The sequence below is a fragment of the Portunus trituberculatus genome, chromosome 17, assembly GCF_017591435.1.
Source record: "Portunus trituberculatus isolate SZX2019 chromosome 17, ASM1759143v1, whole genome shotgun sequence".
Lineage (NCBI taxonomy): Eukaryota > Metazoa > Arthropoda > Malacostraca > Decapoda > Portunidae > Portunus > Portunus trituberculatus.
In genome coordinates this window covers 12,595,896-12,608,062 of record NC_059271.1, presented here as the reverse complement: position 1 = coordinate 12,608,062, position 12,167 = coordinate 12,595,896, and the positions used below count along the sequence as shown (strand labels likewise).

Below are 12,167 nucleotides of genomic sequence, written 5' to 3'. Positions count from 1 at the left end.
AATACTGTACATGTATATTCATATTAATTAACAGTAAACAAACTACATAAGAGTATGACTTCTGGAATATTTCATCCGAGGACTTGCAAGGCTCCGTGGGGAGGCGCCCCCTCCCCTCCCTCAGCCCGCCACAACCCACACTTACAAAGACCGCACACCGAATAGAGCGGAATGCTAAAGTGACCCTTCCAACTCGCCTCGACACAGCTCCAGGGACAGCAAGTAATACTGTTTTCACGCTGCCAAGTCGCTGAGTCGCATTGCCACCTTGCTCACTGTGGCATTTGCTGCACCACAGTTATACAATGGAGAGATCAGGTGACGGCGTCTGCCTCACTCTGTCTCCTGGCACATCCTGCCACGCTACCACATAATCACAATACCAAACTTCAGGCCTTTTTACTATAATCAGCGATAGGGTGATCACCTGCATTGCATTTCTCAACACTACTCATCATAATGATAAAATGTTTGTGCCAGAATAATAATATTTTTATAAAACTTGAACACCTTAAACTGTACACATAAACTCTTGGTAACATTTCATTTTTAGTAACAGGTAGGCATCACCAACAACAACCTAGAGATTTTATGGTATAGGGGGTAAACAAATTATTTTGAACACATCATATAACCTGAAAATCATGCAGCGTCCCACCTCGACCCACGATTACATGGCGTGTGTTGTACATTGCTGAGCATGTGAGGGTGAGCGAGGAGGCCGCCGAGGCAGGACGCTGAATGTGCACAGAAGGGCACAGTAGGAAGTGAGATGAAGTGCCTGTTTTGCTTGCATCTTAGTACAGAATATTATCAAGATACGGTGAGCCTGCGAGCGAGTAGGTACATACATACAGTACATACATATACATACTACATTTATACTCGTACAACCTGACTTATGGCTGGTCGGCGGCGCTATTTCGCGGTTCCTGCGGCGGGAGAGACTACAAGGCCAGTCTTTGGCTGATGACTTGAAAGCGTTCCCTGGTGAGGTTCATCACGTCCACCGCCAACTCCTCCACAGTGGTGTAGCGCACATTGCTGAAGCTGAACAGGTCCTGCAGCAGTCCCACAATCTGGTCCTGGGGGCGTAAGGCTCAGTCAGGGAACAAACGTGTATGTCCTAATAATCGTAAACCCAAATTGCCTCGGGTATATGTGAGTGTAATGAAGGCAGTGTTTCTTCGCATTAACAAGATATGAATCACCACTCTTGACTGAGTGACTCTAGATAATACGATCTATTAAGCATTTGTTAATGAAATGTGAATAATTCAGTGCAATAAAGTGGTTGACGTCGATATATTTCTTTTCAACTATATGAAAATTACAAGGGATGCTCCTGCCTCTGAAAGTGACGGTAATTTTATAGTAATGAATGTAGTAGTTTTGATTACTGAACAGTGTGAATCAAATGAGAAAGACTGATAAAGCTACTGCTACTGCAACACAAAATACCAATACCACCACTATAACTGTTTCTGTCACGTGTATCATCGCTCTAATTCCTCTGCTTTATAGAATTAACATGACAAACATCAACTAACAAAGTTCAAAACAGCCATGTGGAGGAATTGGCATCCTTTCCACCAATTTATTACGTCAACGAGAAGTATATGACAAAAATGAGTGATTAGCACTGCAATACCTAACAACATAGATTTATTAGTTACCTTTCCCCTTGCGAGTTATAGTGGCCGGTAGGAGAGGCTCCGATAAGTTACAATACGGGGAGCTGGTACGAGGGAAGAGTATTATTAGTAATCTCGTTTTATAAAGTAACGTACCTTGTTTCCGCTCCTGATTTACTTAAGAGGGAGGACACTTCTACATCATCACGATGAATTTTTTTTTGACACACAACAGTATTATAGGCAAGATGCACAATGCACTGGTAGGGATAATAATTACTAGAATATGGCATACGTTATGGCCTTAAAGTTCTTTTGGATTAGTAAAAGTGTTTGTACCACGAGAAATATTCGAGCTATCACTGCTATGTATTGAAGTGGCGCGACGTACAATCATCTGCCTCTTTCACTTTTATTTGGTATTCACTATCTTTTAAAAAGAATCATGGTGTCAGGTATTTTCTTCTACCAGTTTGTATAATTAATCACATTGAATAAAACACGAATAAAAAAATATAGCAACATTTTATATTTTTATGTACTTTTTTTTATTAGAACCATAAAGTTAGGATAAAGTTCTATATTCCACGACATTCCATTATTAATTATCCCAAACAAAACGTATAGGTAAAGAAAAGAAAAAAAGTACATATTCCCTTACCTACATTTATATAATAATATCCGGTATTTAATTTATTGGAGCCATAGAGTCAGAGTAGTCCTTTTTTCCCCCCATCACATTCCACTATCGATTATCTTGAACAGACCAGACATGTAAAATACTGCACATTTCCTCACAAAAAGCAAGTACTCACCTCAAGTACTCATTTTGAAGACATTACTCTGATTGCCTTGAAGACTAATATCTTATCTCTCCCTACCTGAATGAAGTACACAATCCTCTTCCCTCCACACAAATATTTACACCCGTCCCTCACTCAGCCATGAGGAGCCACGCTTATCTATTAGTACCTTGAAGAGTACACATCCCTACCAAAAATCTAATCTTAGTAATGATTTTTTTTTTCGTCAAGAAGTATACTTGGATTTTAGCTGCAGACCTATTACTTTTCTTCCCAGTATTTTTCTTTAATAACTTCATAACTATTTGTAAAAAAAAAATGTACATTAATGTATATGCTTAGTGACTGTTTACCTCCTCACATAGAGACATGGTATCGGATATAAGCAGAGGGGTTGTGGCCTCGGTTTCTCACTGTTTGGCATGTGAGTGGTCTAACGCTATCAAAAAATCGGCTGCTATGAAATAGATCGAAGCTCTTTCTTTATGGGAACGACCGGCTGGGTAACCAGGAGACAACCGTAGATAAATTACAGAGGTCCCTCTCACCTTGAAGAACGTGCACAGCTCCCGTATGTTCTCATCAGGCCCCAGAAACCCCCAGGCCAGCACGGGGGAAAGGTGCTCAGACACGTCGTAGAAATGCGCGATGAATCCGTCATGGTACTTGAGCATCCGCCGCTTGGCCCGCAGCACGCTCCAGACAGCGGTGGACAGAGCCTGTTGGAGGGTGGGGCAGGTAGCAGGTTAGAAAGACTTGCTAGAGCGCAGCATTGTCTAGTGACAGAAACTACTAGAATAAATACAAACTACCTACAGTATAGAAAAGTGCTCGCTTCTGTTACTGTTCTTACCATTGTTACTACTGAGAGCTGGTTCTATGATGCAGACCTAAGATTGCTGGATAAAAGTTACGGATTTGATTCTGGCTCACGGCAATTGCTTACTCTAAGAGGCCGCATTTTTTTTTTTTTCATAATTCATAATTACAGCGATCTCTCTCTGTCTCTCTCTCTCTCTCTCTCTCTCTGTTATGGATTAAGTTATTGGATCATCATTCCTTCTGATCGCTATTCAGAACTTTAACGTATTGGAGTTTGCTCCACTTTTTTTTTTCCGATGTGCATTGTGGTTTATACTAAAGATTAAAAATAGCGATTTTATTGAGCCGGAGTGTTGGTCTGGTGAAAGGTATCAGAAAGGACTAAAGGGAAAGGGGTTTTCCCATGTAGTAAACAAACCAGGACACTGGGATCAACATAAAGTTGATGATTATATTAATAATATAAACAAGAAATTGGTGACATACGTGATTGAGAATGCAGATCTAAAGTCTGTTTCAGAGTTGAATTTTGATCTGAAGAAAATATTAATTGAATCAGGTTTGAAAGTATTTCCAAAGAAAGATAAGAGGTTTATCAAAAGTAATAATTGTAATATCACCGATTATGGCAAAAATGTTTTCTAAGTATAAAGGAATATCATACAGCAATGCATAAAAATAACGTAAGGACTGTAACAAATTATAATGACATGATAATTAAGAGCAAGAATTACATACAAGAGTTGAAAAGAGCCAAGAAAAAAGAAATCTCAATGCAAAGTTACGGACGGTTAAAACTAAGGATTCCAGACTCTATTGGAAAATTTAGCAAGGACCACAAAAGAAGTCTCTTATAACAAAGCTGCTGGAATGAATACTTTAAGAACATCAAACACATGCTAAGCTTTTTAACAAAATCTTAGAAACAGGAAACAACGTAGAAGACTGGCTAACTAGAATAATTGTACTACCTATTTATTAGATTGCGGAAGACATCCAAGATGTAAATAATTATAGAGGGATAACTTTATTGTTAAAGAAAGCAACAATACCAAATTCAGGACCGACGGAATTTTGTGATAGGAATTATGTCATAAATGAAATCCAGACTTGTTTTAGGAAGGGATATTGCACTACTTATAGTGTATTTGTAATTAAAGGCTTGATTGATTTACTTCGGTATAAGGTTTATATAATACACAGAAGGCAACGGAAACACATTGTGATAAATGGAAGGTGGATATCAACTGTACAATGACTATATTTTGCTGATGAGTATAAGTATTTAGGTGTTAAAATTAACTATAATGGGAGTTTTGAAACAAGTCAAGAACAACTTTGCCAGCAAGGAAGATGAGAAATTTACAGTCGAAAATGGAATCTAGCAATTGATTTTGTAACTGAAGCTGTTTGATGCAATGGTGCTACCTCTTATAATGTAACGTTGTAAGAAAATGTTCACGTAACTTTTTTTTAAACACCTAATTAATGTCAGCAAAACCACATGTAACGCAATAGTATATGATGAGTTAGGCAAGTATCCTGTAAGTGTTCACATAAAAACGAGAATGTGAATCACTGGCCTAGATTGCTAAATGGTATCATAGCAAACTTTGTTACATAATGCATCAGTGTTTTTTCTTAATTGTATGCTAAAAGTACTTAAAAATCACCATGGTTGGATTATGTAAAAGCAATGTTGAATAATTCAGGTATGTCTTGGATCTGACACATTCAAGAAATAGATAATCATACTTGGTTGAGGCTTATGTTCGAGAGAAATATCAAAGATCAGTAGATAACGGAATGGAGGTCATTATTAAATGGTAAGTCTTATGTAATGTTTACGTTTCATTTAAAGTTTGCTTTATTTTTTAAAGTTATTAAAAGAGTCGCATAGGATTAGCATTAGTAGATTAGGAAGTAGTAATCATGTACTGTAACGGCTAGGTATACTAGAATTCTACGATTTGTAATAAATGTAATGATAATGTAATAGGGGATGAGTTTCATGTTTTGCTTAAATGTAACAATAACGAAATCGAACTCAGGACAAACTACTTAACCCGGTATTACATAAATAATTCAATAAGGTATAAATTACAAAGTGGCAGATACACGATACAACACAAGTTAGCAATATTTGTTAATAAGTCTGCACTTCATATTTTTGATGTGTACAGAGTGAATGAATAAATTTATAATGTTTATTTTGTATGGAAGCTGTGCACCATACTTTGTCCAAAACTTTGGGCAAAATAATAAACAAGTACAAGTCTCTCTCTCTCTCTCTCTCTCTCTCTCTCTCTCTCTCTCTCTCTCACTTCTTCATATAGCCCGCTTCCTCACACTCTCCCTTCACTTACAGACTCCTTGAAGCCATTGGACAGCCAGCGGTTCTGCACCACGGCGGTGACGGAGGAGGGTGGGTTCTCCAGGTCTTCGAAGGCGTCCATCAAGATAAAGTCGAGCACCACGTCATAGAAAGTAATAGCTTTAACGCCACGCCCTTGCAGCTCAGCCTCCACCTCGCTCCAGTCACACTCCGTCAGGAAGTCCAGCATGGCGTCGTAAGCTTGGAGGGCGTCTTTAGGATCCTAGAGGCGGGAGGGAAGGATTATGGATATGTGTGTGTGTGTGTGTGTGTGTGTGTGTGTGTGTGTGTGTGTGTGTGTGTGTGTGTGTGTGTGTGTGTGTGTGTTAATGGATGGAGGCTAAGTTTAAGCGATGATTAATTCATTGACACACACACACACACACACACACACACACGAGCGGAGCCTTGAACAAACACCCCAAGTAAAAAGTAACACACACACACACACACACACACACACACACACACACACACACACACACACACACACACACACACACACATACACACACACACACACACACACACACACACACACACACACACACACACACACACAAACATTACGGAGCTCGCTCCGTAATGGGGAAGACTGGCTGGGTGACCAGCAGACGACCGAGGTGAATTACACACACACACACACACACACACACACACACACACACACACACACACACACACACACACACACACACACACACACACACACACACACACACACACACACACACGCACATGCTCGCGCGCCCATACATCTGACATACAAGGCCTCAAATTTAAGCAAAATCTCTCTCTCTCTCTCTCTCTCTCTCTCTCTCTCTCTCTCTCTCTCTCTCTCTCTCTCACACACAAACACACACACACACACCTTGGCAGCGCGCACCAGCAGGTCACCAATGATCTGCCTGCCAGCATCTGCGAAAAACTGTTTGGTATCCTGGCGTGCAAAGAGAAGGTGGCAGGCCAGGCGGATACAGTGAACCTTACATACGTACTCCACGTCACTGGCCACGCGCACCCGCTCGGCCCGCACGTCCCTGTGGGGAAGTAATACTTAGTTAAACGCTGCTGTAGTGAGGAGGGAAGAGAAGAGAGAGAAAGTTAGTTTAGTAACGAGAGAGAGAGAGAGAGAGAGAGAGAGAGAGAGAGAGAGAGAGAGAGAGAGAGAGAGAGAGAGAGAGAGAGAGAGAGAGAGAGAGAGAGAGAGAGAGAGAGAGAGAGAGAGAGAGAGAGAGAGAGAGAGAAAAGGCCGTTCAACCTCTGATCTCCTCCTCTTGCTCTCCAAATCCTGGCATGATGCCCTTGATGCCGGACGCCCCTCCCTGGTGATCGCCTTAAACATTACTAGTGCTTTTGACTCTGTGTGGCCTGGCCAAACTCTTCCGACTTTGTCTATCGACTAATACCTTTCCTTCCTGCTGGAAGTTCGCCTACATTCAGCCTGTTCCTAAAAAGGGTGACCGTTCTAACCCCTCAAACTACCGTCCAATAGCTTTAATCTCTTGCTTGTCTAAAGTTTTTGAATCTATCCTGAATAGGAAGATTCTCAAACATCTGTCACTTCACAATCTTCTGTCTGATCGCCAATATGGCTTCCGTCAAGGTCGCTCTACTGGTGATCTTCTGGCTTTTCTTACTGAGTCTTGGTCATCCTCTTTTAGAGATTTCGGTGAAACTTTTGCTGTTGCGTTAGACATATCAAAAGCTTTTGATAGAGTCTGGCATAAAGCTTTGATTTCAAAACTGCCCTCTTACGGCTTCTATCCTTCTCTCTGCAACTTTATCTCAAGTTTCCTTTCCGACCGCTCTATTGCTGCTGTGGTAGACGGCTACTGTTCTTCTCCTAAACCTATTAATAGTGGTGTTCCTCAGGGTTCTGTCCTGTCACCCACTCTCTTTCTATTATTCATTAATGACCTTCTTAACCAAACTTCTTGCCCTATCCACTCCTACGCTGATGATACCACCCTACATCTTTCCACGTTCTTTCAGAGACGTCCAACCCTTCAGGAAATTAACAGATCACGCGGGGACGCCACGGAACGCCTGACTTCCGATCTTTCTAAAATTTCCGATTGGGGCAGAGAAAATCTAGTAGTTTTCAATGCCTCAAAACTCAATTCCTCCATCTATCAACTCGACACAACCTTCCAGACAACTATCCCCTCTTCTTCAATGACACTCAACTGTCTTCCTCTTCCACAATGAATATCCTCGGTCTGTCCTTTGCTCATAATCTTAACTGGAAACTTCACATCTCATCTCTTGCTAAAACAGCTTCTATGAAGTTAGGTGTTCTGAGGCGTCTCCGCCAGTTTTTCTCGCCCCTCCAACTGCTTACTCTGTATAAGGGCCTTATCCGTCCCTGTATGGAGTACTCTTCGCATGTTTGGGGGGGTTCCAGTCACACAGCTTTGCTTGATAGGGTGGAATCGAAAGCTCTTCGTCTCATCAACTCCCTCCTCTGACTAACTGTCTTCACTCTTTCTCACCGCCGAAATGTTGCATCCCTTTCTATATTTTATCGCTATTTTCATGGTAACTGTTCTACTGATCTTGCTAACTGCATGCCTCCCCTCCTCCTGCAGCCACGCTGCACAAGGCTTTCTTCTTCCTCTCATCCCTATTCTGTCCAACTCTCTAATGCTCAATCATTCATCCCTTTCACTGGTAAACTCTGGAACTCCCTCCCTGCATCTGTATTTCCAAATTCCTACAACTTGTCTTCTTTTAAGAGGGAGGTATCGAGGCATTTGCTCCCCTAATTCTGGCTGACGGTTTGGCACTTTTTCTACTCTTTGGAGAGCCGGCGCTCAAGTGGGCTTTTTTCTAACTTTCTTTTTTTTGCCCTTGGCTGGCCCTCTTCCCTACGTAAAAAAAAAAAAAAAAAAAAAAAAAAAAAAAAAAAAAATCATGCGCTGACTATTAAATTCCAGCAGCTGGGCATCACCGGGGACCTGCTACAACTGTTCAGCAGCTACCTCACGGGATGGAGCCTCCGCGTAGTGGTGAACGGCAGCACCTCGTCCTCCTTTCCAGTGGAGGCATCTGTATCCCAAGGTTCAGTACTCGGCCCAATACTATGGAACATATATTTCAACGATCTACTGCAGAGTTCTCCCGAAGCGGCTGCTTATGCAGATGACTGCACCCTCTCCTGGGTTTATGAGAGGGGAGAAGCCCAGAATGTGGTGCAGGTAGTCAATAGGCAGCTACAGGACATCCTGGCTTGGGGAGAAAGGTGGCAAGTCAAGTTTGCCCCTGAGAAAACCCAGGCCATGGTCATCACCCGCTCACAGGGAGAAGCAGACCAACTGCGTGGAAAGTTGCGTCTCGGGCCAGACACCATCCCTCTGCAGGACACCATTGAAATCCTTGGGGTGGAGGTGGATTCCAGGCTGCAGTTCAACCGTCACCTGGAGAAAGTGGCGGAGCGCCTCCTCTAAGGTGAACCTACTGCGCCGGATGAAACACCTTCTCCATGCTGACGGCCTCCTCACACTCTACAAGGCCCAGGTAAGGCCTATAATGGAATACGCCCCTCTTACCTGGATGTCAAGTGCCCGCTGCCACCTCAGCCTGCTAGATAAAGTACAGCGTCGGGCAGAGCGCTTGACTGTAGTTATTACTACATTACAATTTGTTTATAATGTAAGTGTAAGGGCAGTAGCTTTAAGATAGCTCACCTACGGCAAGGATGAGCTTTAGCATAGGCATACTTAACTGTCCCATGTAATATACATAACCACCTGTTTAAATAAAAGAGAGAGAGAGAGAGAGAGAGAGAGAGAGAGAGAGAGAGAGAGAGAGAGAGAGAGAGAGAGAGAGAGAGAGAGAGAGAGAGAGAGAGAGAGAGAGAGAGAGAGAGAGAGAGAGAGAGAGAGAGAGAGAGAGAGAGAGAGAGAGAGAGAGAGAGAGAGAGAGAGAGAGAGAGAGAGAGAGAGAGAGGTGGTTAGTTACGCTGATCTTGGGATAGTGTTTTAGTTTACAATTAAACCAAGGAAGGATTTTACAGAACGAGGAAGGAAGGAAGGGAGTCTTTTTTATTCATTCCATGTGGGCTTTTTCACGGGAATTTATGGGCTATAGGGGAGTGGTACCTCCTATCTTAAAGCCCACCCGCTAGGAAACCGTTGCCCCGAGTGAGGAAGCCCAACCTACACTCGGACCGTGGACAGTATTCGAACCTGTGCGCTTGGAGATCCCTCGGACCCCAAAGAAAAACTGGCAAGATACGCTGGTCTTAGTTAAGAGAGACTAATGTTTAGTTCATAGATACGATGCTTTTAATTAAGGGAAGATAATGCATGCTTCATGATTTTTATAGCAAGGGGAAGGAGACAAATGTAATTACTTAATTTTGTCACCTCTATAGAGAGAGGGAAAGAAGTGAGATGGACAGATCTCTTTAATTAAACAAGGTAAAGTATCTAGTTATGCATCTTTCACACTTAGAAAAAAAATGAAAAGAGGAAAGTGAAATGCCTTAGTTTTGTCACCTTTACAAAGACTGCTAAGAACAGGGAGTGAAGTGCACATATCTGTTGATTTATATTAATACAGGGTCTAGTTAAGGAGCCACAATATCTAGTGGAGGTAAGTACTAAGTTCTTATGCACCTCCTTCTCTTCACCAAAATACAGATAAACAAACCAGTGAACCTTTCAACAATCGCATGTCATGTAAAAGTTCCAGAAAGTTTCGATATATTCCTTCAAAGCTGGAAAACTTAGCTTGCGGCCAGTGTTTGGGGAAACAAAGGGGAGGGGATGGAGGGAGAGTCAGGGAAGGAAAAAGGGAAACGGAGAGGGAGATTCCGATAAGCTTAGGGCGGCTCCAAAGGAAATAGTGAGGCTCATCTTTCAATTTTTGTTATTTTCGGGAAGAATCAACGTCTTAAGAATACGAATTGGGAGAACCTTAGCGAAATTCCTTCGTCATGATGGATGTGCTTACGTGTAATAGGGAAGATATGGGATAGAGGATGTGAGCGGATAGGAAGAGGAAGCAGAGCAGGAAATAAGGAAGGATAGCTTCTCAAAGATAGGATTAAGTAGGAGAGTAGAAGCGTGTCAAATAAGGAAAGATAGTTTGCCTTTGTCCACTGGAGGGAATGGAAGATAGTGAGTGTATTTTGTCTTGACTTCAAGGAAAGAACAGGAGAGTTCTAAGGTTATGGATGCTAGTGAAGATGGTGCACTCATAGCTGGAAGTCAATTAATTAAACCCATTGTTAGTATTATTGCACCAAGTGTATTCTGTTTTGCCTTAAAGGAATCAGAAGAAAAGTCTCAGTTATGGATTCTGTCATTACCTTTCTTAACTTGAGAACGGTACATTCATGGTCAGAAATGGATTAATTTAATCAAACCTGTAGTCAGCATTATTGTACAGATTTAACCAGAAAAAAGTAAACTAGTAAGAGGTCAAGATCCCATATCTACTAAATGTTAACATGAATATATGTGGGAGACGTCTTTGATTAATATCTATCTAGCGGCAAGAATTTTAAAATATCAAATACATAAGACTAAATGATTACACCTGCAGATTCTAAGGTTAAAAGGAGAATTTGAGACTCATCAAATCCAAGAGATGAGACTATCAATAAATATCTATAGAGTAAAGAACTCGCAGAAAAGAATAAACAAAACTGAATAATTACAACTACAGATTCATGGGCTAAAAGAAAAGATTTAGAGACTAATTTCAACTGTGGTTAGAATTTCTCCAAAATTACACGAACTCTGATACACTAACACCTTACAAATATCCGTTCTAAATTATCAACACATCAAAGTAAAAACATAACACTAAAAGGAGAAGCACACATTAGAAAATGAGTTGTTACCATAATCTATGGTGTGTTACAGTACTCTACCCCTCACCATGACTACTTAAAGACCCGTCCTTCATGACTTACACGTACGGTTCGGGGCTGGGCAGGTGTAGAATCATTATTCAGTCATTTGTGGCACAGAAAAGTAGGGGAAAGAACATATGCAGGTAAAAGCGATAAATGGTATGTTGAATTAAAAAAAAAAAAAAAATAGCAGTCAAGGAGAAAGATAAAATTATTTTTTTTTTACGCTGGAAAGGTGTGTGTGTGTGTGTGTGTGTGTGTGTGTGTGTGTGTGTGTGTGTGTGTGTGTGTGTGTGTGTGTGTGTGTGTGTGTGTGTGTGTGTGTGTGTGTGTGTGTGTGTGTGTGTGTGTGTGTGTGTGTGTGTGTGTGTGTGTGTGTGTGTGTGTGTGTGTGTGTGTGTGTGTGTGTGTGTGTGTGTGTGTGTGTGTGTGTGTGTGTGCTGAGAAGTAATAACAAGAGATGCAAAGTTGTCATCTCGCAATTAAAGAAAAAAAAGCTACAAATTTGCACAAGCACACACCCAATAAAACAAAACCCAAAAAATGAAACAAAAATAAAAAAATAACATAGTGAAAGGAAGAAACTCATTACAAAACACTACATTAAAAACAAACAATTTACTACTATTACTACTACTACTACTACTACACACACACACACACACACA

At 41.3% G+C, this 12,167-nt stretch overlaps 1 protein-coding gene across 2 annotated transcripts in view; it reads right to left on the bottom strand.

Annotated features, from left to right (window-relative positions):
• Positions 1–12,167, bottom strand: part of LOC123504772 (mitoguardin-like) — a 333,089-nt gene continuing 320,922 nt past the window's right edge. For both annotated transcript variants that reach the window (XM_045255588.1, XM_045255587.1), the window contains exons 8-11: positions 6,505–6,673; positions 5,626–5,856; positions 2,986–3,156; positions 1–1,085 (exon numbers count right to left, since the gene is read on the bottom strand). In XM_045255588.1, coding sequence (XP_045111523.1) covers positions 948–1,085; positions 2,986–3,156; positions 5,626–5,856; positions 6,505–6,673 — 709 coding nt within the window. In that variant the 3' untranslated portion in view covers positions 1–947. The remainder of the gene's footprint in view (positions 1,086–2,985; positions 3,157–5,625; positions 5,857–6,504; positions 6,674–12,167) is intronic.